The sequence below is a fragment of the Brassica oleracea genome, chromosome C2, assembly GCF_000695525.1.
Source record: "Brassica oleracea var. oleracea cultivar TO1000 chromosome C2, BOL, whole genome shotgun sequence".
NCBI classification, from domain to species: domain Eukaryota; kingdom Viridiplantae; phylum Streptophyta; class Magnoliopsida; order Brassicales; family Brassicaceae; genus Brassica; species Brassica oleracea.
Window position 1 is genome coordinate 28,973,210 of NC_027749.1, and position 26,617 is coordinate 28,999,826.

At 37.6% G+C, this 26,617-nt stretch overlaps 5 protein-coding genes, 2 long non-coding RNA genes and 1 pseudogene across 11 annotated transcripts; 4 read left to right on the plus strand and 4 right to left on the minus strand.

Moving 5' to 3' along the window:
- Positions 1-2,975: 2,975 nt before the first annotated feature.
- On the minus strand, positions 2,976-3,611 carry LOC106323936 (uncharacterized protein At4g02000-like). Its single transcript, XM_013761980.1, has one exon. The coding sequence runs from the start codon at positions 3,609-3,611 to the stop codon at positions 2,976-2,978; it is 636 nt and encodes a 211-aa protein (XP_013617434.1).
- A 627-nt stretch (positions 3,612-4,238) lies between these two features.
- Positions 4,239-6,836, plus strand: LOC106327176 (B3 domain-containing protein At4g34400-like). The gene is made up of 8 exons (XM_013765248.1): positions 4,239-4,541; positions 4,976-5,354; positions 5,425-5,562; positions 5,635-5,757; positions 5,846-6,013; positions 6,102-6,194; positions 6,255-6,346; positions 6,456-6,836. Exons 1-8 carry the CDS (start codon positions 4,473-4,475, stop codon positions 6,714-6,716), a joined length of 1,323 nt encoding a protein of 440 aa, XP_013620702.1. The 5' UTR covers positions 4,239-4,472; the 3' UTR covers positions 6,717-6,836.
- Positions 6,837-6,929: 93 nt separating this feature from the next.
- On the minus strand, positions 6,930-8,378 carry LOC106327177. The gene is made up of 3 exons (XM_013765249.1): positions 7,763-8,378; positions 7,273-7,414; positions 6,930-7,107 (listed from the first exon to the last, which is right to left on the minus strand). The coding sequence occupies exons 1-3, from the start codon at positions 8,032-8,034 to the stop codon at positions 7,021-7,023; spliced, it is 501 nt and encodes a 166-aa protein (XP_013620703.1). The 5' UTR covers positions 8,035-8,378; the 3' UTR covers positions 6,930-7,020.
- A 94-nt stretch (positions 8,379-8,472) lies between these two features.
- Positions 8,473-9,835, plus strand: LOC106327179. 2 transcript variants are annotated; one of them, XM_013765250.1, is made up of 3 exons: positions 8,473-8,678; positions 8,829-8,987; positions 9,394-9,835. In XM_013765250.1, exons 1-3 carry the CDS (start codon positions 8,564-8,566, stop codon positions 9,519-9,521), a joined length of 402 nt encoding a protein of 133 aa, XP_013620704.1. In that variant the 5' UTR covers positions 8,473-8,563; the 3' UTR covers positions 9,522-9,835. The 2 variants fall into 2 exon arrangements, with proteins under 2 accessions (XP_013620704.1, XP_013620705.1); XM_013765251.1 differs by having other exon boundaries at positions 9,405-9,835.
- Positions 9,836-13,948: 4,113 nt separating this feature from the next.
- Positions 13,949-15,873, minus strand: LOC106325404. 4 transcript variants are annotated; one of them, XR_001266890.1, is made up of 5 exons: positions 15,511-15,873; positions 15,229-15,302; positions 14,949-15,117; positions 14,727-14,844; positions 13,949-14,633 (listed from the first exon to the last, which is right to left on the minus strand). It is a non-coding gene; the product is annotated as an uncharacterized LOC106325404 (long non-coding RNA). The 4 variants fall into 4 exon arrangements; XR_001266888.1 differs by having other exon boundaries at positions 15,229-15,348; XR_001266887.1 differs by having other exon boundaries at positions 15,229-15,873.
- Positions 15,874-16,598: 725 nt separating this feature from the next.
- LOC106323937 lies at positions 16,599-17,590 on the plus strand (annotated as a pseudogene).
- A 3,943-nt stretch (positions 17,591-21,533) lies between these two features.
- Positions 21,534-23,621, plus strand: LOC106318903. Its single transcript, XR_001265393.1, has 3 exons — positions 21,534-21,744; positions 21,829-23,254; positions 23,340-23,621. It is a non-coding gene; the product is annotated as an uncharacterized LOC106318903 (long non-coding RNA).
- A 117-nt stretch (positions 23,622-23,738) lies between these two features.
- On the minus strand, positions 23,739-25,083 carry LOC106326064 (BI1-like protein). The gene is made up of 4 exons (XM_013764102.1): positions 24,726-25,083; positions 24,527-24,640; positions 24,296-24,453; positions 23,739-24,077 (listed from the first exon to the last, which is right to left on the minus strand). Exons 1-4 carry the CDS (start codon positions 24,991-24,993, stop codon positions 23,871-23,873), a joined length of 747 nt encoding a protein of 248 aa, XP_013619556.1. The 5' UTR covers positions 24,994-25,083; the 3' UTR covers positions 23,739-23,870.
- Positions 25,084-26,617: the final 1,534 nt, after the last annotated feature.

Sequence of the window (26,617 nt, forward strand, 5' to 3'; positions counted from 1 at the left end):
CTGTATCAGGCAGATATTTGTCTGATTTAGTTGCTCGTCTAGCTCCCCTGAGGAAAAGAAGTTTTTCACCATTCGCACAATGTCTGGTCCGATAAGTTTCCAGAAACGCTGGTAGAAGAGACTTGTCATTCCGTCCGGTCCCTGTGCTTTTTCTGGGTGTATAGCGAACACTGCTTCCTTTATCTCCACCTCCGAAGGTTCTCTTATCAGCCTCATGTTCATCTCCTGTGTAACCTTCGCGGTAGTAAACCGGAAGGCTTCCTCACAGTCACTCGGGTTTGAGGTAGCAAAAAGATTAGCGAAGTATTCCGAGGCCAGCGCCTCTATACCCTCCTCAGATTCCACCCAATTACCTAACGAATCCATCAGCTTCGTTATACGGTTACGAGCTCTTCGCTGTTTTATTTTTGCGTGGAAAAACTTTGTGTTTCGGTCTCCTTCCCGTAACCAAATTGTTCTACTTTTCTGTTTCCAGAACAGTTCTTCTTCCCTGTATGCTTCACAAAGCTTCCATTTTAGCTCTAGCTCTTCTTCTGATGAGATACTATCGTCACTCTGAGCTCTGTCTATCTCCAGTTTTAGCTTCTCGATCAACTTCTGGTTATTAGAAGGGTTTCTTTTTTTCCAGCGAGAGATGGCTCTCCTGCATCGACCAATTTTTTCGTGTAGACATAAGGGAACCGAGGGTGCTTCCTGACCCCATCCCTGTTTAACAGTATCATAGAATCCTTCCTTGCCGAACCAACGCTTATCAAATTTGAAGCATTTACGTCCACTGGATTCTTTTGATTTGATTCTCACTAGAACATGAAGGTGATCAGACCCCCATCTCAAAAGATACTCCACATCTGTATGGGAAAACACTTGGTGCCAATCCTCATTACCAAGTGCTCGGTCTAGTCGACATTGAACTCTACCTGACCTCCTTCTTCCTGCCCAGGAAAATATATTCCCAGAATGTGGGAACTCGATCATTCCACATGCTGAGATCATGTTCTTGAAGGGGAGAAATGAGGATTCTGGGCGTTTTCTTCCTCCCTTTTTTTCTAAGTTGCTAGTGATTTCATTGAAGTCTCCTACCATAAGCCACGCTCCTGATCTTTGTAAGCTGATCCTCATTAGCCGTTCCCAAACTTGTTCGCGGTATTCAACAACCGGATCGCCATACACAAAGGTAATAAACACTTTATGTCCTTCAATCTTTGCTGTAGTATCTATCATTCTTGCATTAGAGAATTCAATCTCCACATCAGCATCATTCATATAAAACAAAGCAAGTCCACCGCTTAGCCCAACCGGCTCCACGGTGAACAAATTATCATAACCAAACTCAAATTTAAAGTCTTGCAAAAAATTAAAATTTTTTTTTGTTTCAGAAAGGAAAAGAAAACGAGGATGAAAAAAACGGTGCAGCTTTCGAAGGTGATGCTTAGTCAGGTATGCACCAGCCCCCTGACAGTTCCATGCAATTGCATTCATATATGAGAACTGGGTGGTTTCTAGGACACCACCGAACCTGAAGTAGCCACTGGTTTCCTGCTTTTGATAACAGAAGGATACACCTCATGTCGAGGGACTTTCCGAGTCGCAATCACCTGATCTCGAGGAGGCTTCAGCATTTTACTTTTTGGAGAGAATCGTCGTTGGTTGGCTAGCTTCTTTGATGCTGCGGCTCCTTTAAGGTCCGGGCTGCACGCTCCTCTCTTAGTTCCCACTGTTGCATTCTGAGTTGAAGCTCTTTTCTCAGGGTTTGTCTTTGAAGCGTCTTTAGTTGTGTCCTCGTTAATCCCTGTCTGGGCTTCTTTTCCTGTTAGTTTCCTCGCGCGAGATAGAGACTTGGTAGTTTGCGGTTCCGGAGACAGTTGTGAGATAGCTTCAATTCTCTCATCTTCCATATCCTCGTCTCTAGGATGTTCTAGCTCTAGGTGTTCATCCAGCAGATCATCATCATTCACCATATCCTCAGTCATAGCCAAGTCCGCCATATTTGCGTATTCCTCGATGCTCTTTTCAAGTTCCATATCCTCTCTTCTCCTTTTTTCCTGTTGTGTCTCTCCCACCTCTTTCTCTACCTCATTCTCCTGCTCATGGCCTGTATCTTGGCTTTCATTTAGTATCGCATTCACCTCTCCAGATAGTGGAGTTGTGTCTAAGCTCTTCTCTTTATCCTGATTACTCGCTTCTTGAACAGTTGAGCTTTTATTTTCCAGTTCATGTCCTCGAGTTTCGGTACGGGTTCTTCTAGTTGTTTCGTCTCCTTGGATTTTTTCTCCCGAGCTTCGTATGGGATCCTTGGAGACCTCGTTTCTCTTCAGAAGGCCATGGGATACCTCTGTTTCACGAGCTCTGTTTACCGGTCTCCATTCGTAACCTCTCGAAGGTGGAGTTCGGGAGTTTCGGCCTCTGTAATAAGCAGAGATACCTGCCCTTCGTGAGGCATCAGATACAGTTCTTTGAGAATCCGGTGAAGCCCGGTTCCTTGAGCTAGTGTTCCTGGAACGTTCCTAGTGCTTCTCCGTTTGTCTTTCATATCTCATTACTGTTTGCTTCTCATTTCGGTTCTCATACACAGATTTGGGTCTCCATTCTGATGATGAAGCAGTATCCCTGGTCTTTTCTCTAATATATACGCCGGAGTCGCGTTGGTAAGGATGGTATCTCTCCCGACTTCGGGGAACTTCAGAGTGATTACCATTGGCATCATCAAGCCTATTCCAAACATTCTTCGTTATGGAGTCTCGCTTCTCTATGAGCTTTTTCCTTAGGTCGTGAGCGTCTCGCTAGTCTCTTCTGATCTCTCTCTGGGACTCCACAGGACCTACTTCCTTCCTGCGGTACTCTGTTCCTTTGCTTCGCATATGCTGCGGTTCTGTGGTCGAGCCCAAGTTTTGACGTTAGGGTTGTGAGGAGGCTTCCCTCGTTGCTCGCTCCTCCATCTCGTGTTGCGCAGTTCTTGCCAAGCGATTCTTTTCTTTCTATTCTTCATTTAGCTCTGGACATGTTCCCTCTTCGTGTGAGATTCGCTTGCAGGAGAAGCAATGTCTATAGAGATCTTCATACTGTATTGTCACTTTCGCCACGTCCCCATTATCAAATCCAACTTTACACTCAAACTTCAGGGGTATATCTCCATTAAGAAAGACTCCCACCCGACTTCCTTCCATATCAGCCTTATCGAAAGCTCCCAGTGCCTTTCCCACGCTCTCAAAGGTCTCCAGCTTCCTATAGTGTATCGGAACACCCACAACGTAAGCCCAAAAGGGTATTGTGTTTGGAAAATCTTCCTTGATTGTCGGGGTCCATCGTTCTAAAGCGAAGCTCCACTTATTGAAGTGGCATGGGCGTTTTAGCAGAACTTTCTCCAGATCTTCATCCTTATCGAAGTCAAAAAGAAACTTGTTGTTTCCTAGGTTTGTTCCACGAACTCGACCCTCCACATCCCAGATCCGTCTTTTGGGCATATGTTTGAGCAACGCATCCACACTTCTGCCGTCTGGATGGAACAACCTTCCAGTTAGGGTTCGCTTAAACTTTGCAATGAGATCCGAGTTATCAAAAGCGGGTACCCTAATGATCTCTTCCTCATCCTCTTGGGTACGACGTCTTACCATCTTATCGTTTCCTCCTCTTGTATGAGATCCTGACAATCGGTTCATGGTGCTGATGGTGTTGCTCGTTGCGTTGATCAGCCTTGATAGTTACGTAAAGAACACACCACAGGGGTGGAAAGTATCGTATAGAATGCGAAAAACACTGTATGCAATACAGGACTCCGTACGGTAGAGAGGAGTGTTCGATAGTCTCCCTCTCTCCTTCCTTCCGTCGCGCACGTATCACAGATCCAGAATCGCCAAAGTCGTCTCCAGAACCCTAGGCATCGCTCCCTGGAACGTGGAGACTATTTATTTATGTTCAGAAATCTAATTAAATGCTCTTTTTTCTTTATATATAAATAAATTCAGATTAATGTCAACTTTGATAGAGTTCGGTTTAGTTTCAATTCAAATTAGATAACTTTTTTTTTTTTTTTTTCTGAAATTGACAGTTCGGTTAGGTATAAGAAGATCTTGAGTGAGACCGGATGGTGGTGAAACCGAATTGTTCTTGCTTTGGCATCCTACTAATTACTAAACCGGGTTGGCTGATGTTTACGTTACACAAAATGAGACGAGACTTTCACGGTTGTAGAGCCAAATCTGTGTGACACTGTCCTTTCTTTGTGTACGCTGAACCGTCCTTTCATCGGGTCGCAGAGGTTGATGTACGTTTCAGTTATAACAACGAATCAATGACGAGAAGAGATAGAAAGAAGTACTTTTCTTTTGACCCAAAGAAAGAGTTCCGTTCCTTTTGAAATTTGTCTCTTCTCTTCTCATTCTCTCTCTGTCCCCTATCTATTTTACCCTCAAGAAATCCTGTCTTCTCCTTGTCACTCTCTCTCTCTCATTCCCTCAGACAGAGTTCCTCTTGCAATGGCTTCCACTGATAGTCTTCCTCGTTTCTTCAAAGTTTTCATCTCCCATTTTAGCTCAGACTCTATGGTAACTAACATACTTTCTAGCTAATTGCGAAAGCCTCTTGCTCTTCTGTTTCACCTCTCTTTACTCTGTTTTTGAATGGTATAGCTGTTAGATCCTCTGCTGTTTACGGACGTAAAGATGTTGGCTTTACATGTGAATCAGTTTCATATTATGTAAATTTGCACTAGAGATGTAGGTTTGAACAGACTTGTTTTACTCAGCATATTTGCTGCACCTCCTTTGTGTGTGTGGGGATAGGATAGGATGGTTTGTGTTGTAGACAGATGCTTTTTTTCCTTGAGATTGAATGTAAAGTCTCTACCTTTACACAAAAAAAATCAGTTTGAATATAGTTGTTTTACTCGAGATTAGTAGCATATGTTGATAACTCAGATTTGTGGTTTTTTTTGTCTCACAAGTCTCAAGTTAACATACATTTTTATTGTTGGCTGCAGCTTATCCCCATCTCCTACTACGATGAACTTCCACGTCATCTGCCCAAGACGGTGATTCTCCAGGGCACTGGTGGATGCCTTTGGAAGGTAGCCATGAGGCTGAAGCAAGAGGAAGAGGAAGTGTACTTGGAACAAGGGTGGCCCAAATTCGTTAAGGATAATGCTCTCGTCGATGGAGACTTTATGACCTTTGTCTATAACGGAGACAACATCTTCGAGGTCAGCATCTATGGCCTTGATGGATGTAAACAGGCTAGAGCAATGGCTGAAGAAGAAGAAGAAGGAAAAGACAGTATCTGTGCTCTAAGCAGCGATGACACAGAAGATACTAATGCTGAGTCTGAGAGTGCCAATACAGTTCAGAGAAGCAATGACAAAGGTTACCTCCTTCTTCAGACGTCTTTTTATGTGGTTTTTCTTTTATAGACTACTTGTTTTTTTTCTTCCAGGAAAAGCAAAAGTGGAAGCTGATGATGATGAAGAAGAAGAAGACAGTGTTTACTCTCTCAGCAACAGCAAAGACACAGACACAGGCACTTCTTCTGAATTCGAAATGGCCAATACAATCTTCAGAAGCAAGACCAAAGGTTTAGCTTTTTTTCTTCATTCACTAGTTCGTTAGATGTGATATAAGACTAACAAAATGTTCTCTTGAACAGGAAAGTCGAAAGAGGAAGTGATTAAGGAGGAATCTGATGGCAAAGAGGACAGTGATCATTCTCTAAACAGTGAAGTCAAAGAGACAGACACTGGTTCTGAATCCAGGATACCCAAGAACAAAGGTTTAGCTCATCTTTTTTTTTTTTTTTTCTGTACATGGCTTGAGTTGTTTTGTCTATTATGTATAGACATTGAGAATCTATCTTCCAGGAAAGAAGAAAAAGGAAGTTGTGGAGAGTTCTGACAGTGATTATGCTGAAGATTTTGGTCGCTTGGATTTGGATTTGGAAGAGGACTCCACCAGCAGTGACAGTTCTTATGCTCCAGATAGTGATGAAGACACAGCCACTCATGTCAAACGAAAAGTAGTGACGAAAGGTACAAAAATATATACATACATTCACCCACCACTTTGATAATTTTGTGTAACGCTTGTTTATTTTTATTTTTATTTTGTCTTATTGAGGTTCTCAAGGAAAGTCCAAAGTGATAAAAGATGTGGCTGAAGTTGGTGATACTTCTTGTGCTGTGGAACGAGTCCCAAAGACAAGGGAGAAAGGTAAATTAGCTTACTAATCTGTGTGATTAATAATACTGAGACACGTTTTCTCCTTTACAGTAAAGGCCATAATCGAAAACCCGGAGGTGTATCTGGATGATCCAACGAATATACATTTTGAGACAGGCGTGAAGAACAGGAAACACGAGCTGGTAAAGACCTATAGATTCTCTCTCTTTCAATGCTATTATTATTGTTATATAATAACAACAACTTGACGTTTGTTTTATTTTGTTTTGTTTTGCTTTCTCAATACCAAAGTTGGTTCATGCACAGCTGGTGAAAGACTACTGCCTAAGGTTTAAAGACTACATTTACTACTTGGACCCAAAGGGGAAACTAGAGGCCAAAACAGCCAAGTGGAAGGACCAACGTGTGTGCATCAAAAAATGGGTAAAGATCTGCGATAGGAACAAACTGAAGAAACAAGACCGCGTCGTGTGCGAGCTCTTGCGTAACAAAGATTTGGTTTACGCAGTTAAGATCCACATCATCCGTGGGAAACATTTGGTGTCAGTTTGAGAAGAAAGGTTACTTCCTACTCATCTTTTATGGGTTTCTAGTAAATCAAATTAGACTCTCTGCTTATGTAATTCGTTTCGTTTCCATCATCTACAAGACCTCGGAATCAACTATCATTCGCTTCTCTGTTTTGTTTTCACTTCAGTATTATAAACTTATGTTGTTTGGTTTGATATGATCTTCAAAATTCAAGAGCTTTGTTATCCAAACATATATGTGAATGAAATTGAGATAAGCCAATAGATACATGGTTCAAGCGACAGGTAAGCAAATGTCATTTCCAACATTAGGAGTGGGGATTTGTCTACAGAGTCTTCTTGTTTTTGCCGTAAATATCTTCAAAGCCATCAGCTACTCTTGCCCTTCTTTCAGCAATCATTTCTGAGTAAGACTGAAATACCCAAATTCAACAACCAGACAGAACATAAACCAATCAGACGCAAGACCAAAGATTTGTTCAAAAGAACCGAACCAGCATTGTCCAAAGATGTTATAACAAGTAGTAGTAGTAGTGTAACTCGGATTCATTGCCTGTGATGAATAAGAAAAAGCATACCTTTGGGTAGCTGTAAAGGAAAATGTACCACCAAGCGCCAATTAAAGCAACGGCAAGCGATGAAACTAAAACCGAATGTAAAATCACCCAGCTACATGCCACTATTGATAAACCCGTCACCACTATCGTCCATGGCTGACACCTGAAAAAAACATATAGTAACATCTGTCTGATCATCTACTAGAGAGCGAAAGAACCAAATTTAGTAAACTCATAACTGACTTATTCAGACCAATATTTGTTCGAAAGTAAACGATTTCGGGTGACGAGAAGAAACCAGCTTTGTTGTCTGAATATGTTAGAATTTGTAATTGAGTTCAGACCAATGTTTGTCCGAAAGTCAACGACTTTGAAACCAGCTTTGTCTGAAGATGCTAGAACCCCGTAATTTGAGTTCAGACCAGTAATTATTTCGAAGTCGAACGACTTTGGATTGACAAGAAACTAAGCTTTGCTGTCTGAAGATGAGAGAACTGTAACTGAGACATACCAGGAGGGCTTTGTGTCCCATACGGAGTCGTATTCGAGAGAGAGATGATCCAAGTAACCTTCCATGTCCTCAACTCCGCCGTTTTCATCAACGAACCTCGAATCATTCTGCCCTCTTCCATTTCCTCCCAAACCTCTAACTTTCGTGCAAATCCTTGTCGGCTTGTGATTGAATGATCGGGTATTCGCTCGCGTACTGATTACAGCAAGTCGGGTCTGAGTCTGAATCCGGAACGGCAACAGAGGCACGGTGGAGATGGAGAGACTTCCCATTTGAAGAAGATAAAAGGATCAGAGGACTCAATTGGCTCTATTCAAAACATTTGGGGCTGTTTTGTAAAACGTTCGATAATTTAATTTGGGCTTTTTATGGGCTTTATTTTTTATTATGACCCAAATAATAAAAGCCTTGCTGCTAGTCAAGGTCGAAGACATTGCTGGCGGCTAAGGACGCGGGTGGTAATGTAAATAAATTGAAATCGAGGGGGTCTTCGATCTCAAACTAGATAAAGGTAAGGGTCCTATCGTAAATAAAATGGAAGCGAGAGATGCGGCACGTGAGATGATGGATTTCTGACCCTCCGATCTAAATATCTGGATCTTATCGATTCTGGTCCCACTTCAATCGCCCTTATCCACCTTACGTGAGCTAGCGACACGTAAAAATAAGATCAACGGTTTAGATCTCCCCGATCGCCTTTAAAATCATCAACACCTTCGTCAATTATATCGATCACTCTACAACATTTGTGGAATAATTAACTATTAGCTTTACGATCTTGAAACTATTAGGGTTGATACCATGGGGTTACTAGATCATCTTTGGGATGATACCGTCGCTGGTCCTCTGCCAGAAAACGGCCTTGGCAAGCTTCGGAAACACCATACTTTCAGTTTCCGGCCAAGCTCCGCCAATGGTACGCCATCGCTGATCAAACAGAAACTAAAATTAGATCATTAAAATGAAAAAAAAAAGTAACATCAAAACCGATAATATTGCACGGCATGATCGTCCATCTCATGTTTGTTTTGTTTTTCCTTGTTCGGATTATTTGGCCGTGATTTAGATCAATCGGACGTGAGGTCGTACGGCGGAGATTCACCGGAAGAGGCAGTGAAAGTAACACGCAGCATCATGATAATAAAACCACCAGGTTACCAAGGCGGTTCAGCTCCGGTGTCGCCGGCCGGTTCAACTACACCCGTATCCCCCAGTCCTTTCTCTGGTGAGTTCTTAACTTTTACCCCGCTTTGCTTCCATTAATCAGTTGGTAGGGATGACGAAAAAAAATAAATCAGTTGGTAGGTGATACAGTTACTAGTACAGTACCCTTACTTAATTCGTTTAGGGGTAGTTTCGTCAATTCGTTATTAAACATTGATAGGATGACATGTAAGTGTTGTCTGCATTCTCTTGTTTGGTTATCTTTGATATTATTGTCGTTTGATTTGTATAATAATGGTTGAATTAGGTACGCCGTCTTGTCACACACCTAACGTATTGTTTTATGGCTGTTCATATCCCCTTAAAGTCTTTATGATCTATAGCTTTAAAAGATATATATATGTATGGTTTTGAGTGAATGTATGAGAGGTTACTAACGAAAAGTGAATCCTTTGGGATGTTAACGGAGCAAACGCAGGAGGAAAGGAACCCTTTCGGTTTAGGAGAAGGTCGGCATCGGACGCGTTCGATAAGGCAGCAGGATCAGGGAATGGACCAAGGAACTCTCCTCCTACTTACGGCGTGTGATCTCTAATCTCCTAACCCCAAATCTCTAAAGAGAGAGAGAGAGAAGAAGAAAGAACAGAGTAGAGCCCCCGAGACGCTTTCGTTTTGACACATCAAGTGGTCCTTGCATGCAGAGTTCGTGTTTCTTCCTTTGGTAGGACATAGAGGTTCTCTTTTGTTTATGCGTGTATCAGTGTATTGAGTTTGTTTGCGTGTATGTGATTACGTCTCTGTTTATCTTCTCTTTTTGTATTTATATGTCATCTCGTTTTCGTAATGCTTCTACGCGTCTGTACAGTTTTGCTGCAATGATAATGAAATTATGTAGAGATTCCTATAACATCCGTTCTTTTTTATCTAGTGATCCATCCACTACATCCTTCGCTCTGCTTTCTGCTTTTTGGACATCACATGGGCCATTTTCATTTTCTAAACATAGTGAAGTATATACTAGAAACTAAATTGATTTGACAATGACTACAAAAGCGTTTCTAAACTTATCCTGAATTAATAAATTACCTCCTATACCTAAAAATTAAAAAGAAAAAGATGGATAAATGGGTTTAGTTAGGAAGCTTGCAAGGCCTATATGATGCATATAGTGTTCAATAAGGTTAGAGAGAGGGTTGCAAAGAGGCGATATATGATGCACATAGTGTTGCAGTAGTTCTAGAGGGAGGTTACAGAGAAGTGACCGCAGTTCAGTACCACCATCTGAGTCCCTTCCTCTACAATGAGTTCTAATAAACTAATAGGTCGGCATGTTGTGGCCCAACATGTGATTTACAGAAATAGGGTTTACATATACTCAGATGAGATTAAAGTTATTTTGCGCAGTGAAAAAAAAGTTATTTGACAAAAACAATATTGTTTGACAAAATCTTTTTTTGAGCATATCACATAGTAGGCCTATCACATAGAGAAGCACAACTTGTAGGTAGCACCTTCTTCCTTAACACCTTTATGACATACTATTGGTTTGTACACGCGGAGCGGCTGTCCATTATATTTATAAAATGTTTTGTTTATGTTGTACAATTTTTAGTTTTGGAGATTAGTATTTTGTGTTTTAATTCATGAAAATTAGCAGCCAATATTTTGCCATGCACGCTGATGATGAACTCGTTATGGTTTGAGTAGTGAATATATATTTAATTTACAGAGCATAAATATACTATTAAGTATCATTTGCATAGTACATAATCCTTCTGTTACAAAAAAAATTCATGTTTTAGAAAAAATGTTTGTTTCTAAAAGATATATCTTTTACACTTTTAGTGTATTTTTTATTAAATAATACTGGTAAATTGTAAACTTTAAAAAATTAATTGTGTCTATTGAATTTTTATTGGTTAAAATTTATGGGGAATAATTAATCTCATAAAAAATACATTTATAATCAAATTTTAAGATATTTTCTTAATACGTGTGAAATTTCTAAAACATGCAACATTTTAAAACGGAGGGAGTAATAGTTATTGCATTTTAAATTTTGTTATTGAGATTACACTGAATTAAAACGTTTCAAGTGAAGTATACGAACACTATGTGAATTTTACACTGAAATTGTTTAGGATGATCAAACATGATGAATGTTATTATTGAACCTTTTGTCTCTATGGATGTGTCTGTGATTCACGTGAAAAATTACGTAATTATTTGAAGTTATCATTTCACAAATGTTTTATATGGATGTGATTAATAAAAACACAACTTAAGTTATATATATATATTTTTGAATACATAAATGGAGTGTGTTTTGGATAATTAAATTGATAAAATAATTTTAGTTTTGCGCTTTACATCATTCATCTTTTTTTTTTATTTTCTAGAATTTCTCATTATGCACGCAAATATATTTCTTATATTTTTATTTCTTGTTTCTGACTATTTTCGGAAATCTTGATTTTAGTTATGTATTATTTTTGGTGATGGTTTTTCAATAATTTCTTATTATTTTTTCTTGGCCTTATTTTATACTGAAAAAAAGAAAAAATCGATGAGTTACACTATTTTTAATTTCCGTTCATCTTGGTTTGATACAACGCTAAAAACAATATCGTAAATGGCCACGTCTATTTTGTTGTTGTTATGAATTTCTTCAATATCTGCTTAAATTATGTATTCAGTGTTATATTATGTATTTTAGATAAATTATATATTTTGAATAATTTATTGTTATATCACTACAAGAAAACAGCGATATTCTGACAGACATTCCGACGGAAAATGAAATCCTCGGAATATACCGAGGAATTTCCGAGGAAACACAAAATTGGGTTTCCTCGGAATTTCCTCGGAATATACCGACGGAATTCCGAGGAAACTACAGTCCGTCGGAATATTCCGAGGAAATTCCGAGGAAACCCAATTTTGTGTTTCCTCGGAAATTCCTCGGTATATTCCGAGGATTTCATTTTCCGTCGGAATGTCTGTCAGAATATCGCTGTTTTCTTGTAGTGATATAACAATAAATTATTCAAAATATATAATTTATCTAAAATACATAATATAACACTGAATACATAATTTAAGCAGATATTGAAGAAATTCATAACAACAACAAAATAGACGTGGCCATTTACGATATTGTTTTTAGCGTTGTATCAAACCAAGATGAACGGAAATTAAAAATAGTGTAACTCATCGATTTTTTCTTTTTTTCAGTATAAAATAAGGCCAAGAAAAAATAATAAGAAATTATTGAAAAACCATCACCAAAAATAATACATAACTAAAATCAAGATTTCCGAAAATAGTCAGAAACAAGAAATAAAAATATAAGAAATATATTTGCGTGCATAATGAGAAATTCTAGAAAATAAAAAAAAAAGATGAATGATGTAAAGCGCAAAACTAAAATTATTTTATCAATTTAATTATCCAAAACACACTCCATTTATGTATTCAAAAATATATATATATAACTTAAGTTGTGTTTTTATTAATCACATCCATATAAAACATTTGTGAAATGATAACTTCAAATAATTACGTAATTTTTCACGTGAATCACAGACACATCCATAGAGACAAAAGGTTCAATAATAACATTCATCATGTTTGATCATCCTAAACAATTTCAGTGTAAAATTCACATAGTGTTCGTATACTTCACTTGAAACGTTTTAATTCAGTGTAATCTCAATAACAAAATTTAAAATGCAATAACTATTACTCCCTCCGTTTTAAAATGTTGCATGTTTTAGAAATTTCACACGTATTAAGAAAATATCTTAAAATTTGATTATAAATGTATTTTTTATGAGATTAATTATTCCCCATAAATTTTAACCAATAAAAATTCAATAGACACAATTAATTTTTTAAAGTTTACAATTTACCAGTATTATTTAATAAAAAATACACTAAAAGTGTAAAAGATATATCTTTTAGAAACAAACATTTTTTCTAAAACATGAATTTTTTTTGTAACAGAAGGATTATGTACTATGCAAATGATACTTAATAGTATATTTATGCTCTGTAAATTAAATATATATTCACTACTCAAACCATAACGAGTTCATCATCAGCGTGCATGGCAAAATATTGGCTGCTAATTTTCATGAATTAAAACACAAAATACTAATCTCCAAAACTAAAAATTGTACAACATAAACAAAACATTTTATAAATATAATGGACAGCCGCTCCGCGTGTACAAACCAATAGTATGTCATAAAGGTGTTAAGGAAGAAGGTGCTACCTACAAGTTGTGCTTCTCTATGTGATAGGCCTACTATGTGATATGCTCAAAAAAAGATTTTGTCAAACAATATTGTTTATATATTTTTATTTTTTTTTTCTTTCATACTATTTTTAAATTTGATTTTGATTATATATTAATCTTTTTTATTTATTTCTCAAAACTTGAGTTTAGTGATTAATATGAAAATAATATAATGATGGATTTTCTTCTTTTTATTGTGTGATAATTTTGTTCTCTTGCTATAGAAACAATTATGTATTGTAAGTAGCCTCTTTGGTAAGGTGAAAGCATGCAAAGCGATTGTTTAACCTTGTTTATATAGATTACGGATCAAAATTTAAAATTGTCTTCTTTTCAATTATTTTCAAATTGGTTTGGTTTGGATTTGAGTCGTTTAACTTATTTTGTTCCGAACCAATATAGGCTAACCAAATCATTGAATTATATTGTGTTAAAAATGAATTATATTGAATGTGTCAATCCGATTTGTTTATCAGGTTCCATAAATTTTGTTACGCAATTGAGTTTGATCTTGGTAAACTATATTATGTAAAAAATGAAAAGATCTATTTGATTGGTGATTGTTTCACTTTAATGTTTGTGATAATTTCCAAACCTTCACACACTTTACTACTATTAGAGCAAAACTGACTTTTTACGGTTGGAGTAAACCATCGATGCAACAAACAGTTCACACGATTTGAAAGATTATATTTATATACATTATTGATGAACATGTTTTTGACCATCATATTTATACATTTCTAACAGATATCAGCATATACATCCTTAAATTAATGTTTGGCCACCCCAGATTGAGTATGTAAAACCTAACCCAATAACCCAAATGAAGCTACAAACGAAACTCAGTTGCACAAAGGGGAAAATAACATAGAAACCACATCTATGGGAGAAAAAATTGATCACCAAGATAACATAGGGGTTATGATGAAATGGCAGAATTAATGGTTCTGAATACTTGCAATGTCTTCGTAAGGCGTACCAGTATGGAACCGGTTTATATAAGTTTCAGCGCTGGTCCCAATTTTTTCTATTTTTTAAATGGGAGCTTTGATCTTGTCTACGAAATCCGGGTAAAGGATGTTAAATTTGTACCCTTGAAAGACATTTGGAGGCAAGATCGTCGTAGTGTGTTTGGTTATACTTAGTCTTGAGAAAAACCGGGTTGAGCAGATTAATAGCAGAAGGGGTACCTCAGAATTAAGGTTCACATCACGTTCCTCCATTGCTCCCACTGATTTAATCTCCAAGTTATCTTCTTTGACAGGTTCTAGTTTTGAGATCATAGCCTATTAAAACCGCTTCTCCTTGGGAGATGAATGACTGGGTACTTCTCCACCTTTCCATCGGTGGCGAAAAACCACATGATCTGCAACTTGTGTGATCACAAGAGTCGTCTTGTATTGTCTAAAAAAAAAATAACCAAACAGATTAATTCTAAATTGTCTTTGTTAAAACTTATTTTTAAAAAAAAAACAGGGCGAAAATATGGCAATTTACCTCCCAGCCGTGAACCCTGCAGATTCTTGCCTCAGTCTCATTCCAAAACATACTCCATGTACTTGGTTCAAGCAAGAGTCTTGCTTATCTCTACATCTCCAATGATTACTCTAGGACACTGTAACATATAATAGTATTAGGATTTGGTAACGACATGTACTTCTCCTGAACCTCTATGAAGAACTCACAGATAAATGGAACATGAAGGTTAATTGTGATCACCTGCCAGATATGTGAGCAGTATCAATGAACTTGGTTGTAGTAAAGGATCATAGCTCAGCCTCCGTTTACCTTGGTGTTTGCAGCGGCATGTTCATATGCCTACTGTATGGAGTCTGGTGATACATACTAGGGGAAAAAGCAGCAATGTAGTAGAACATGGCCTCTTCAACTGCCAAAGGAAAGTGAACATGTCTAACAAAGGTCTCAGATAATTCTAACAAATGAAAATATCCAATTTTAAAGATTAGACTGATAAAAAGGTCAGAGAAAGAGTTTTTACCAGTACCCAATTGTCGGAATGCTTTAGGTGTTGCATCTTGCAACAATTTGAATCAGAAGGATACGTTCAGAGACCTGCATGAAGGGAAACATGCCTCAACCAAGCCACCAGGAGAAGTTCCTTTTAAGTTAATCATCGCAAGAAGGCATAAAGAGTGATTTTTTCAAGAGTTCATTAAGAAAATAAAATCATCATAGCACATCATACTTTAGGTAAATAGAACCATCAACGAAAAACAATTAATGAGGAAAAAAATCGTTTGTATGAACTGTTAAAGAGTACCAGTAGTTATTGTCTTCCTCGGAATCGACTGTTTCCTCACGATCATCACCATACCTGAGCTCTGGGGAAAATGAACCAGCCGCTTCTCTTGCAATATAAGATTCTTCACATGTAACTGTGGAACTGAAAGAATATGTGTTCGCCAATGTAGCTTAAGGTGGGTTTTTGGTGGTGGTTTGAGCAGTGTGAAGGCTTCATATGACGACATCGTCTTATATAGAGTGGGATAGGGAAGTGGAAGGGTGATGTGAGTTAAGCTGTTTTTGTTTTGATGAGTGAAATAATGGTTTAAGTTAATGGGAATGGAAGAAGAAGTGGAAAAGTCAGAAAACGTTCAACAGCTACGAAGATAGAAGAAGAAAAGAGGCGAGGCGTTAGGTTAGATGAAATGTATTAGTTGGGCTTAGTTTTGTTGATTTTTTTCAGAGACTTAAGTATATTAAAACATAGCCCAATAAAGTTCACGAACGAAACTCACTTTCGCAAAGGAAAAAGTACATAGAAACAACACTGCTGATGTGTCACAAATGCCCTATACTATATGATGAGATGGCAGCAGGAAGAGGGGAAAAAATAAATCTGTTTTATTATTATAGATTTTATTAGCCTATTAGGGAATGCTGCTAATATATAGTTTCAGGTTTTAGTGTTGAAAAACTTTGTAAACCGCAGAGCAGTGTCAACGGGTAAATTCGGGTTCACCCAATCCAAGGCATACAAACTTTGAAGTTGGTAATAAGATTTAAGGATTGGTCCAAACATAGAAGTTGATTTGGATTCCTATGAACAAACTTTTTTCAATATTCAGAGTCTTTGGACAAAACCAGCACATAATAATCACATAAGAATTGAGGCGCTTTTGTATAAAATAACAAATCAATATAATTTTTAATTCATTTATGGCCTAATTTTTCAATCTGTTGGTGATTTATGTTTTCTCCATCGTCGTCGTCGGAGTGAATCTTGGACGATGAACTCGCTGCCAAGGAGATTTGGAAAGAATCAAGGATACTTAGATCGAGATCACCATAGAGGGAGGATATCTTGATCCCACTCATAATCTGATGAGGAGTTGAAGGGATTGAGTCATGAAGAGTACACGAAGATTAAACGACTCAAGATGAGGAAATCGGGAAATTTCTGCATCTAGAAGAACACGCTGACGAGATTCCGGAACGGGACGTAGATGATCCGAAACGGAAAGGTGAATCTGATTCTGGTAAGTCGGAATCTGATAGATCTTGGAACAGAAAGAGCAAGAGCTCTAGGCGTAGGAGAACGTATGATATCGATAGTGAATCTGAAGAGAGTGAGAGTGATTCCGATGACGAAGAAGGAAGATCTCTAAGAGTAAGCGTAGGCGTATGAGATTGTATGATAGTGATAGTGAATCCGATGGGAGTGAGAGCGATTCTGATAGGAGACGAAGAAGTAAGATGAGGCGAGGACATAGGAGGAGGAAGAAGAAGAGATACAGTGATTCTTAAGAGAGCAGTGAATTTGAGATAAGTGCTTCTTCCTCTGGTGATGAACAACACACCAAGTCAAAGAGCAAGAGACGGAAGAAGCCGTGTCTGGTTCTGATACTGATTCCAACAGTGAAGGATTCTGAGCTTGATGAAGAGGAGTTGAAGAAGTTCAAAGAGATGATTGAATCAATCAAAGAAGAAAGCTTCAGCAGCTCCTGAAGATGATGAAGAAGCTGAAGTGCCATTACCTAAAGCTGAAGGTCACATCAGTTACGGAGGTGCTTTAAAACCAGCAGCAAGGGAAACATATCCCACGTAGAGGAGTAGTGGGTCTTAACGCTGATGAGATTCAGAGGTTTGAGGATCTTGGATATGTGATGGGTGAAAGTAGGCATCAAAGGATGAGTGCTATTCGTATCAGAAAGGAAAACCAGGTTTACAGTGCTAAAGACAATCGGGCATGGGCTATGTTTAACTTTGAAGAGAAGGCCAAGCGTGAGACTAAGGTTATGTCTGATCTCTCGAGGCTTGTGCAGCGCCATATGGGAGAAGAGTTGGGGCCTAATCATGACTCTTTTGGTGCTGGAAAGACTGATGGAGCTGATGATTGATCTGTTTTGCTTCCTTGTGCTGGGTACGTATCTTATACTTTTGTTTTTGTAGACTGTTCCTTATTGCGCATCATAGTCACTGTTTGTTTGCTACTTGACCGTTAATGAGTATATGCATTTAATTTGCCATGTGTATCACATTACATTACTGCATTTGTGTGTTAAAGATGAAATTGGACTTTAGGGACTTTGTATGATTGTGTTTGCCTGTGAAATATCGAAGACTCTGACTTCAGTGGTTGTGCAGCTGTTTTTAGACTATTACTTAGCTGTGTGTATGTATTTGCCGTAGGCTGTGTTTAATTATGCCAGTAGAAGAATCAATTTAGTTAAGATATTAGCTTTTAATGTCCACTTCTCAGCTTATAAGATGCACGAACGAAACAGTAGTTTTTGATTATTGAAACCTAGCACATGATATTATGTTGGAAACTTAGTCCTCATGATTTTTGCTCTTATCATTGTTGTTGTGACTATTTTTAATGGTAATGCGACATGAAGTGAAGTCTTGTGGTCAGGTCATCACATGTTATCGTTGTCGCCACTATTATTGGGATCTTTATGATTATCAAGTGCAATAATAATTTCTGAATTTACAGGCGGATATTATTGGGTTTCAATTATAATTTATGATTCCACTTTTGTGGAACTATACAGTGCAATATCTAGTCATTAGAAGACCCTACGTTATACCTGGAGGCTGGAGGTCATGGTCTCAGGCGCGTGGTGAGCGTTGTCTGAGACTGATGGTTAAAGATGAGTTTTTTCTAGTTGAGGAAGCTGTGTGCTCAGTGGTTTTTGCCGGTATCAAGAGTTTGGTTCTCTTTTGAAACCTTAGATACTCTTGTCTTTCCCCTAACCGTGTGCTTAGACGAGCTCGTTTACCTCCTCTTCCTCCTGCTTGTGTCTACTTTGCTGAGACTGTACCCGATTAATCTTTCTGGAGGTTAGAATTTGGCTTATTTTGTCTTTGATTTAGCAACGGTGTAGCTTCAAGGTAGGGGGCTGTGGGGTGAGGTGAGCAGTTGAAGGTTATACTTGAGAAGAAGTCGGTGGTCTCTGTTTGTCCTCGGTGGCTTCTTGCGTGTTGGAGCAATATAAAGAGGTTGAAGCTATTTGGTGTCCAGGTAAAGGTGTGGTTGAAGAAGGGGTTTGTCCCGGTGTTTGCTTCTTAATGGGTTTGTTTGTCTTGGTTTTGTCCAAGTGGTTCGTGGTCATCGTGAACGTGTGGTTCAAATGAGGATTCCTGCTCTCGATGAAGAAACCCCCTGCTTTGTGTGCTTGCCTGCTTAGTGCATAACAAGAATCTGACTAGTCATATAGAAATAAGTCTTTGTTTAGTCTCTTGCACGGTTGTTTATGGGTTTAGTTTAAGGTTGGTAGTTTGATGTTCTGTTTTGAAGTATGTGATGTATGTGTCCCGTTTCTTTGGGCTTTGGGCTTCCCTGTTTGGGATGAGTTTCCGGGGATGTTCATGTGTTCCGCCGGCGTTAGGATTCTAACCTTGTAATTTTCTATTGTTATGAATGAAAAACTCGGGAAAAAAAAATCACGAAAATATAAACTGATCTTTGGTTAACTATGGACGAGAAAGCGATGTTAGCGGGTTCAAATTAATATGAAAGCATTATTGTTGTCTTATTAAACTAAGAAACTTATTCACCTGCAGCATTAACATAAAATTATTCTAAAATTTTTGGATCTAATAGATGTCACCGTTAACGTCTCTTTCCTAGGAACACAGAATAAAAGAGGAATTTGACCAAATGCTCTTCTAATACTGCAATTGTGAAAATGGACTAAAGTGGCTTTCAAGTTTCAAGGATCCTTAATAAATGGAAAAATTTGAAAAATTGGACACTTTGAACTTTTATTTGTCACAATAGGACTTCTGATATTTTGGGCAATTCTAGACAACTTTTATCCTTATTTTATGGGAAAAATAGTAAACTGAATTTTAAAAATGTTAAAAAATATGAAAACTATTGAAAACATAAGTATGACAATATATATGTTTAAAAGTTTTTTTTTTTTTAAAGTGGAATCATATTTTATTTTATCTTCTAGCTACAGTTAGAATATTCATTCTTGTCATCTACTTAGTCTAGAAATCGGATACTAAGTTTTATACATAGATATATCTTGGATATACAACGTAAACTAGCATTTCTTATATATTCTAACCAAGCTATATTTCGAAACGTTATAATCAAGAAAGATGTCTTCAGTATACCTACAGCTTGATAACGACATATAGCCACAACGCAGTGATATACCTTATCTATATTACGTGCCATAACATGTTCTGCCTTTTAACTTATGTGGCGCTTAAGGAAGAATATGGTTCACATCTACTCTACTGTGCTCTGAGTTAGCTAGGATATATATTCTACGTGAAATCCGAAAAATCTGGAAGTTTCCATATTCGGTTAAAGATTTTTCCTAAATCTAAACTAAATCTTCCCTAAATATCTCATAGAATATTTTCTCCCACGTTTTTCTTTTTCTCCCACGATCTTTTCTCTTCATTTTTTTGTGTTTCTCTCTTCTTCATCAACATAATCATCTCTTTTCTCTATCAATACAACATGGTTCCAATCTATGTTAAATTTGGTGAACCTGCAGTTGTATCTCTATCATCGAGGGACGTACACATAAGTGAATTTTGTGACATTATTCATTCAGTGTGTAAACATTGTTTAGATCATCAATGTGTTGTTGATGTAGTATAAGAGCATTGAGAAGAGAGAGGGAGTTTTTGGCGAGAAGGATAAACTCGAGACTGACGCCTAAGGAGAGAGAGGAGCTGTACATGAAGTGGGACGTACCACTGGAAGGGAAACAGAGGAAGCTACAGTTCGTGAACAAGCTATGGACTGATCCTTACGACTCAAGGCACGTGCAAGAGAGTGCAGAGATAGTTGCCAAGCTTGTTGGGTTCTGTGAAAGTGGTAACATCTCTAAAGAGATGTTTGAGCTCAACTTCGCCATGCCTTCAGATAAAAAGTGGAACATTGTTTGGCACAACATCTCTAATCTTTTTCATCTATGAAGATAGTTTTTTTTTGTAAAAAAGTAGACAACACATAAGAGTACTCCTAGTTATATCATTATGGTTGTGTTTGTAGTACTAGATTTCTTGTCAAATTTGAGACTATAACGATCAGATTACCATGTATGATCCTAGCGCTAGTACCACGTCCTCTTGATAGTGGCTACAACAAACCTCAGTTTTAGAATTGATTTTGATGAGTCAAGGACATTGTACCCCCATTGCTGGGGAGGCTCAGCTAAGTGATTCTACTTGTAATGAAGTTTTCTTCCACTGTCGCACATAAAAAAGGTTGGAACTGTAACCAGATTAATATTCAGCAATATGAAGGTACACAACAAAACTGAATCAATCTCTGCAACCTGAAACTTTTGTGTGAAACGACAGGCCCTTATTTTCTGAGGAACACTGTAATATTGGAGCATGAGTATAACCAAATCTATGATAAATAATGACAACAACTGAACAATAATGAATCAAACAGCAAACTTAAGTTTCTTTTATGTTGTTTGAAAATGTAATTCTAGTTTTCTTCCCTCTCCCTGTGCTCAGCTAAACAATACGCAGCAATAGCATCTGTTAGATATATTGTTGGTTTACGTATGCCTGTCAAAGAACTTCTATGAGTACAGAGAAAGTTGCAAAGCCAATGCAGCCTATACATGCAGCTTTTGGCCCACCTGAAACAAAATCAAATTCATCAAAATCTCCAGAGACACAACGTATAATGAAAGCAAACAAAAATCTCTTCAAAGAAAGCATGTGAAATGTCAAAGGAACAAAAGCAACTACGAGACTTCAGTCTGAGAATCAAAGATTATTACCTATTGTTAAGAAACATGAGATTTTGAGGAAGGGTATTAATGTAATATAACATGAGCAGAATGACTGTGCCACTTAAAAAGGAAGTGCTCTGTTCCTCTTCTCTCTCTCTCTCTCTCCAACCTCATTTCTCTGATCCGTAGGATCTTTCGTGTCCAACCTTAAAAACCCTAACAGATTTTCTTCCAAACGGAGATCATTGATCCACTAGTAAAGAAACAATCATCTCTGTATCTTCTTCTAACGAGAAGAAATCGATCAATAGCCTTTTTTACTCCAGGTGAATTTTTCTAATAGAATCTGTTACCTTTTTAGGATGTGATGATGAGCTTACTTTGTATGGCTTTAAACTGTTTGCTTTCAGCTTTAGAGACGAGCTGATCCTGTGATCTCCAAAGACGTTCAACAAGGGTGAAAGATTTTGATTTTTGATCAGATTAAAGCGACTAGGATTTATCTTGAAAATGGAAACGCTAATCTTAGCTGCAGAACATAGGAATCAGTATCATCATCATGGGAAGAAAACTGTTGGACGACATAGTGATGGTTTTAGATCCAAAACTTTCAGGCAAATCAATTGCAGAACTTTCCATTATGGAGTGGGTTTGCTTCCAAGGCCAAAGAGAACCTCTTCAACGTCTTTAACCAAAGGATCTCTTCCTCAGGCTCCTTGCGGTAGAACCATTCCCATTCCCATTCAAGGCTCTCAGATCCGTTGTGAGTTTGTTGACAAAAGGAGAAGCCTTTCTTACTCTGAGCTTTGGGCAGGTCCTACTTACTCCAACTCTCCTCCACCTACTTCTGTCCCCATTCCTAAGTTCTCTCTCACGCAAAAGAGGACGGTTTCTTTGAGCTTCCCACCTCCCCACCCTACTGTTGAAGCTGCCAAGTCTGCGCCTGTTTCTCCAACCTCATCTGCTGATAACCCTTTTCACACTACTGTCTCTGCCACTGTGACACTGCGTCGCATGCTCAACCTTGACCATGAATGAATATCAGGAGTCTTTAGGGGGGACAGGGGTTAGTTTTAGTTTTCTGCAATACATAAATAAGTAGCTGGTTTGATTTTGTTTAGTAGCGTCTGATGGTGGTGGTAAAGGAACAACGTGGAAGCAGTCAGTCTTCACAGCAGAGTTGGTCAGTAGTTACTGGATCTCCTATCCTAGGTGGAGCAGATTGCTATAGTGAGTAGAAACATTCAGGAAGCGGATTCTTGGTTTAGCATTTAGGATGGCTAGCTAGAAATTCACCAGTCTCTATCTAACATATACCCTGGGTTGGTGAATGCTAAGTTCATGGTGCATTTCCTCTTTTCCCTTTGTATATGTTTCTCTTTTAGAGTCTTGGCTTCTTTTCTTAAGTGGGTTAGTTAGCAACTAGGTTCCTGTGTCTATTCTTCCAAGTTGCAACATCTTTTGGTGGTCTTAATCTTACCCTTCCTGTTTTGTCTCCCTCCTTGTTCATCTCTTTTCTTTTCATCCCTTTGAGTCTTCTTCTATTTCGTTTATGTCCAGCCTTAAAAGATGTAAATCCTTGCTACTTGTGTTTAGTGGTCTTCCTCTTCAACCCTTTCCTTATTTTTTTTGTAAAAGGAAGAAGGGAATGGGAAGCTCTTTCTTCTGACCAACCCTCTTGAACGGTCTCTAGTCTACTGGTAAATATTCATCCAAATCTTTCTGGCGATACTTCTTCTCAAGACAAAGACATTCCTCAGGCTCTTCTTGATACCGGTCTTACCTACTTTAAAAGTTTCCTTGGAGTTTCGTGATCCTGCCTAATCTGCTCACCAGGTAAATTTTCTGCAGCTCTCTTAACTCTCCCATCTCATGAATCTGAATGTGTAGACTTTATACAAGTGCCATGACTTTGTAACAGGGGCTTATAGAAGCTGCTGCTCCGCTCTGCTCTGTTGTTGATGCTTTTGATCATAGTTCCTTTGTCTCTACTATCTTTTGGTTTTCTTGTATTGTTTACGCAGTGACAAGTATTGTCTCAGTGTTTGGACCTCTGCTTTCCAAAAACACATATGTTTCTCCTTGTCTTTGTGTAAAGTTTGTGGCAGTGTTGTAGGCATTTTGGTATCTGGTACTGAGTTTTAATGGTGAAGGAGCTGTATCCCTTGTTCCCTATAAGTATTATTATCAAAGATTGTCGATACACTGGAGATTTTATATGGATTAATGATCTGAACATAGAAGTAAACACGAGAGAAGTTGTAGAAAGATTTTGTTCAGACTCTCAGAGAATCTATTTTCTGTTTTCTGTGTCCTCTCTACAATCACATGAACGTGTGAACAAGTAACCATAATATATACAAAAATCCACACGTTCCTTATTATAACAGTTTCGAGAGATGAACATTTTAACTAGCTACCACATCCTCACAACCTCACAAATCACAATCGTCTATCTCTGTAAAGCTCTAAATATAGTAAGAAGAGACAAGAAGAGATTGATGATATCCAGGTAGAGAGAAACCGCTGCCCAAATATACTCATCATATGTGTAACGTTTGATCAGATTGTCTGTATCATAGACTATGTACCCGCAGAATATTACCGATGCCAAGAAACCATAAATCATCACCGATGTCCTCCCTAACGGGAAAAAAACCTGCACGACATTAAACAAAAACACAGTTAGGCTACCACATTTCATAGGTTAAAACTCCCTTTCTCTCAAGTTTCTAACTTGTTCGCCTAAAAAGAATGGTACGACATTCAATAGGCTAATGCGTGAGGTGCAAGTTTCTTACTTGTAGCTGAAAACGCTACTACATTTCACTAGCTAAGCCTAAAACTCTAATGCGAGTTTGGAACAAGTGGCGTTACTTGTATCATGGCAAAGACAACGAGCACGATGAGAGCACCAAACAAGAATGGTCCAAGGAAGTTGAAGTCATATCCTCTCTTAGCAGCCCAGAAGGTGTAGACGGTGAGGGAAAGCACCACAACTGTCGTCAGGATTGCTGACTCAAGAATCACTTTCCCTGTTCCAACACATAGAACAAGACTTCAAACATACACAATAGAAACAGAATCAAAGCGAATGATCGATCTTACCATTGGTAAAGGCACATGTCAGTCCAACGACAAAAGCCAGAGCCAAAGTGAACACCCCCAAGAGTAAGTAGTTCACCGGATGTTTCTGGTGGTAATAGTACAACGGGCACAACACTATACCGACAAAACAATTAATACACAGAAACGTGTAAATGAATCCAAATTTTTTTGATGTCTTATTAATGTAATATTTGTTTACCTATGAAGGGGGTGATGATGATGACTATGTAGAGACCTAGTCCTGCGCCTGTGGTGGCGAAAAACAGAGCGATTGGACGGACGGTGACAACAGTGGCGGAGACGGCGATGGTGGCTAGAAGCTGAAAGGCGATTATAGAGTAAACCTTGCGTATGAATCCCCACCGGAGCTCCGGAGTTTCATGCATGGTTGGGTATAAAGGTCTCGACCTTGAGCCACCGCCAGCTTCCAAGTCATCTTTCCGGTACGGTAAGTTCCACTGATACATTATCGGTGTCAACTCTTTTGGACAAAAGGGAAGGAACACGCGTGAAAGTTCAAATCCTTGGAAGTTGAATCAGTGATGGTTTGCTTTGGATTCTTCGTTTTTGGATTTTCTTAGTAAAGCGGTGCGTGAAGACGAAGTATTCTGGTCCAGGGCCTGACTGGTTCAACCGCAGCGGTTGCGGTTGCGGCTGCGGGAGTTTGTGGATGCGGGTGGTTGCGGTTTCTAGCGGTTTTAAGAGATTTATACGACTGGTTCTGCGGTTAGAAATTGGTGCGTTTGCGGGATACTTATGACTGGTTAACTACCAAACACAACAGCGGTTAAATAATAAATTAACAATATTTACATTTTATATCATTATAAAATATCAAAAATAATAATATTATAATAAATATAAAATTTATATTTAGAAAGTTATAGTTTAAACTTTTTAAAAATTATAGAAAATATTTTCATTTTAAAGTTTTATAATATTAATTAAAATATAATAGATATATTTTAGTATTTTTATAATTCTAATTTAAATTTTTTATTGAATATTTTTATTTTTGTATTTAAATTGTTTTAGAAAAAAAAAAAAAAATTATCCTCCTGCAACCGCCCGCAACCGCAAACGGTAGCTGAAACCAGCTTTTGAATTTATGAGGTTTAGAACGATTTGGAGCGGTTTGGAGCGGTTTGAACGATTGTTGCAAAACGCCAACAACCGCTACCAATCGCAAAAGCTGCGTTTGCGGGTGGTAGCGGGAAACCAGTCATAGGAAGTGACATGTGGTGACCGGAGAATACGCATAAACCATGACAAGGATGGTTGCTACACTTCTGGGATGACAATTTTAAAAGTTACTAATTTTAAGTTTGTACCGATTAAAAATAGAGTCCGTTTAGGTGCCACTTAATTAGGATAACAATTTATTTTATTTGGCAGCTTAAAAATCAATTGAAAAATATTGGTCTAAATCCAATTACTAGAGAACATTATATTAATCCAAAATATAAAAAAATGTGTGCTCTTTTTTTATTAAATAAAAGCTACGTAATTAACTGATATGATTAATATATATATGACAATTAATGACTATGAATAATAAAGATTTGATAACAATTTTTGCATCTTTTTTCATTTTTGTTTAATTTTATCTACTAATAATAGCAATCTTTATTAATTCAAAAGACTATGAATTCCACTTATGTTGAAAGGTTGTGTCTTTTCAACAATTAAAAGTTGTGTCTTTTTATTTTAAAATAACTATTTATATTAAAAAAATGTGACCATTTATATTGAAAAGTTGTGACTCTTCATATAACTATTATTACAAAAAGACACAACCTTTTAATTCAAAAGATGTGACTCTTCAAACAAAATTTTGAAAATTTATTAATAGTCCAATGTCTTCTCAAAGCATAATTTTCGCGAATCAAATAAAATGGTGAAGAAAAAAAACAATTAATAATAGCAAACCCAAACAATGTTGAAAAGTTGTGTGTTTTATAGGAATTTTATTTCTTGTTAAAAGTTGTGTCTTTTCATTTTATATTAAGATATGTCATTTCATTATTTGTTTCAAGAGTTGTGTATTAGTTAGTATTTAAATTAAAAAGATGTAATTATTTAAATGAAAAA